A 3807-nucleotide genomic window follows, 5' to 3' on the forward strand; every position below is an offset into this window, starting at 1 on the left:
TCTCACTAGGCTTAATAGTTGCTGTTTTTTAGTTGCTTTGTCTGTTTGTGTGAATTTCTAAAGCCAACTAATCCCTCTGCATGCTCGTCCGAGCCACCCTTCCTCTGTCACAGTCACCCTGGTGTCTAGTCTGTGTGTCTCTGTTCTCTCCCTGCTCTCTCAGGCTGGCGGCTTACACTGCTGCTCTGGCACTGGACACCCTCTCCTCCGTAGCCACCAACTCTGACACAGCCACTGCAACAATTGACCCCGCTCAGGACAGCCCCTCTAGCGAGACCACTACCCTCACTTGTAGCCTGTCTACCCCGGCCAATGACCCCTCACCCACCCCTATATCGGCCCCAGCCCCGACCCCAGAGTCAAACACGGCCCCGCCGACTCCCATCATCTCCACCTCCGCCGTCGAAGCTAAAATGGCCCCGTTAGTAGAACAAAGAGGAAGTAACTCCCCGGAAGAGCAGGAGAAACTTCCCACTCCTCTTTGCACCCCCGAACAGACTATATCTCAAAAATCTGGGACGCCAATACCACCGAAGCGTAGACACTCTCCTAAACTCGCCGCTCTGAAAGCTAAAGGTAGCCCCCCTGTATCGCCGCTAGCTGCATCTTCCCCCTCTCCCTCCCCCACCGTAACCAGCAAGAAACCTGCTCCAAGCCCACCGGTCACCCAGCTTCCCACGCAGCCACACACTGCAGCCTTAGACATCGGGACACCAGCGCAAACTGCCTCCACTATAGCAACCACTGCCACTCCAAAACCAGACCGCGATTCAAACACTGCCTCGGATCTCAGCGGGTATAGCCTCACTGCCTTTGATATTAACAAACCCGCTGACCAAACTGTGGACAAGAACACACCCACTGCCAAAGATGCTAAAGCTCCCACTGCAACTAGCTTTCCTTCAGTGATCCCCAGTGCTTTTGATATCCTGAATACTGAAGAATCTGCTCCTCTAATTGCAGATGTCCCCTCCCCTCTACTTTCTACCACTATTTCTCAAACCCCTGCTAGCGTCAATGCGCCGATCTCCAATGATTTCCTGTCAGGCACGTACGACTTCCTATCCACTGACACGGTGCCCAAAAATGCCGTTTTCGATTTAGAGCTGACTAATGGCACACAAAGACCCTCTCTGCCCTCCACATGCCTTATTAGCTTAGACAGCCCGCCCTCTGCCCCCTCTCTGCCCAATGGAGACGGAGCAGACCTCCCCCCCTCAGGCCCAGTTCTGGAGGCATCAGAGACTCTGGCCAAGACTGCTCCTCCTGTCAACGATGAGTACGGCTCCCTCTAGAGGTTTATCTGTGTGTGAGTGTGTGTGCGTGTGTGTGTGTGTGTGTATCTTGTATGCCCATTCATTCACCACCGCATCTTGCCATTAACCACACAATATAAAATATTGTAATGGTAAATTGTGGTAATGACATTGGGACAATTAGTATAATGTTGTGTATCGTGATAGAGTGATATGATGGTTCTGTTATTACGCTTGTGTGCAACAGCTCTCCATTCTGGGGTCTTTACTTTTACAAACATTCATCATGAGAACAGTCGAGCCCCTTTCAGACATTATACAGATATGACGGCAATTTTACATGTCAGTGTTATGTCTGTATAAGGGTAAAAGTCTCAAACATGGCACAGATTTAATGCCGTCTAAATAATGTGAAGGCGACAGCAGCACAGAGTCAACTACAGAGAGAGAGACTGAATGGATGTCTTGTTCTGCCTTTTAAAGAGCACAAGAACATGAATTTATTACTTGTCATCTCTTCTGCATAAAATAAAAATCAGTTTAATAAACCAGGAAACACTGAAGAGATGCCAATTTAAGGTTGTATAGGAGATTCCTCTCATGTTAGATCTGTCTATAAAAATGATTTTTTTCCCCTCAGGTTGTGGGGCAGAAACAACAATAGTCTCCTCCTCTATATTTTTGATTATCACTCTTGCTACTTCATGGTGAAATAATGAATATCCAGAAAAACACTTAGAATTTAACGTATTGTCATTCTATAATTGGCCACTGTCAGACAAATGCTCATGTTAGTCATTAGTTGAGGTTTCAGCAGCAAAATAAATGTTAAAATCCAGCCTGATTCTGTGTGAGAATAGAAAACATTTTCCTCCTTGATAAAGCTTTCAAGTCAGCGGCGCCACCGCTTCCTCTTGATCATCAGGGGCCAGATGCATAAATGATACGTACACATAAAAACCACGCATATGCCGTTTCCAGCACATAAACCGGTATTTATAAACACAGAATGTGTGCACCTCACACATTCTTCAGAGCAGGCGTACACGTGTTTTTCTAAAGCGATCTGAGGTTGATGTGAAGAGGTGGAGATGAAATATAAGCTGAGAGATGGAATCTTTTAGTAAAACATTGTTTAGGTTAATAACCAGCTGCACTGATTGTGTGATTTTTTTGTTTTGTTTGTTTTTGCATTTACACAGATTTGTAAAATGCCAATCAAAGGAACATTTCTAAACATAACATTAATTACTTTTGTGTGATTAATTTTATCATTCTTTTAATTTACATAGGAGTCCACATTTTATTTTGCTGTTAATATTCTTTTTATTTTATCCTTAGTCATGTCACACCTTGTGAAGTTACAGACTAATCATGAATTTCTGAGAAATCGTAGACGATGGTTTAAAGGTCCATGTGATGAATTAATGATGTGGACGCTATAAAGAGCTGCACAGATGTGCGTGGTGACAGCTATTCTGGTTTTTGGAGAACCTCGCCCGTGCAACACAATCGGTGAAACGGCACGTCTTCTTTCCCGTTGGTTTCATTGACAGGAGTACAGACAGGTTGAGCCGACGGTGAACTGATATGAAAACAGCTGGTTCAGGATGTGTCTTCATCCATTTACGGTTAATTGTGGGAGTGGAAATGAGGCTTATGCACGTGCATTCAGTTCCCCAGTTAGATTTATAAAACAGGATCATGCGTACACACGGTTTTATAAATCTGATGAAAACAATGCGTATGCATATTTCTGGCTTTATGCGTATGCACAGTTTTAGTCATGAATCTACACAGAGTTTTATGCATCTGGCTCCAGGTGTCAAATATCACGCACAAGCATTGAAGCTCCTCCTCAAAGGTTCTGTCATGTCTGAATAAAGCTGTAACAAACAAGTAGGTATGTCTGAATGACAAAGAGCCATCAATTTAAGACCGATAAAGCCAGGCATGTTACATATTCCATGTATGAAATGGGCTTTATTTTAATGACAAAATGTTTTGTCTCTTACTCAGGCAGTAGTTTATATGCCTCTGAGTGTTGCCTAAATCCTCACCAACTCTGCAGCTCTACTAAAGAGAACAAGCAGAGGCTAGACGCTGGCGTTTCCCTGCTCTGATGAGAGGAAAGGAGCTGCAGGCAGGATATAGAAACTGCCTCACTGCTCTAACATGAACGTGGATATCACATAGCACCAACCCACGGCTCATTTACTGTCCAATCATAGTCTCTTTGAAGTTGAACTAAACTGATTAATTGATATTTTCTAAGTTTGTTTTAGATTAGGAATGCTAGTCTGATACAGGATGAATTATATGGTACGTCATTATCTGTCTGTTGAATTTTATCTGACTGTTGTAAAGGTGGTGAAGAAATATGTAAGAAGATGTCTACATACATAGTGTCTTCTTACATATTGGGTGAAGATGTCATTGAGAATAAATGGTTAACATTGTGTTCAACTAAAGTGATTTTTTTGTGTTTTCTTGCCACAGAGAACCAGATTACTAATTTTGCACTCCCCCCCACCCCCCTTTTCCATTTCAG

General features: G+C 43.7%; 1 protein-coding gene across 5 annotated transcripts in view; it reads left to right on the forward strand.

The window, feature by feature from the left end:
- The window catches only part of ncam1b (neural cell adhesion molecule 1b), a 73174-nt gene that overhangs the window by 67262 nt on the left and 2105 nt on the right, over positions 1 to 3807 (forward strand). For 2 of the 5 annotated variants that reach the window (XM_042414010.1, XM_042414011.1), the window contains one exon: positions 164 to 1279. The exons of 1 other annotated variant lie outside the window; for it this stretch is intronic. In XM_042414010.1, the coding sequence (XP_042269944.1) occupies positions 164 to 1279 (1116 nt within the window). Of the gene's footprint in view, positions 1 to 163; positions 1310 to 3807 lie in introns of all 5 variants that reach the window. 2 more of the 5 variants (XM_042414013.1, XM_042414014.1) reach the window with 2 other exon arrangements.

The sequence above is a fragment of the Thunnus maccoyii genome, chromosome 6, assembly GCF_910596095.1.
Source record: "Thunnus maccoyii chromosome 6, fThuMac1.1, whole genome shotgun sequence".
NCBI classification, from domain to species: Eukaryota; Metazoa; Chordata; class Actinopteri; order Scombriformes; family Scombridae; genus Thunnus; species Thunnus maccoyii.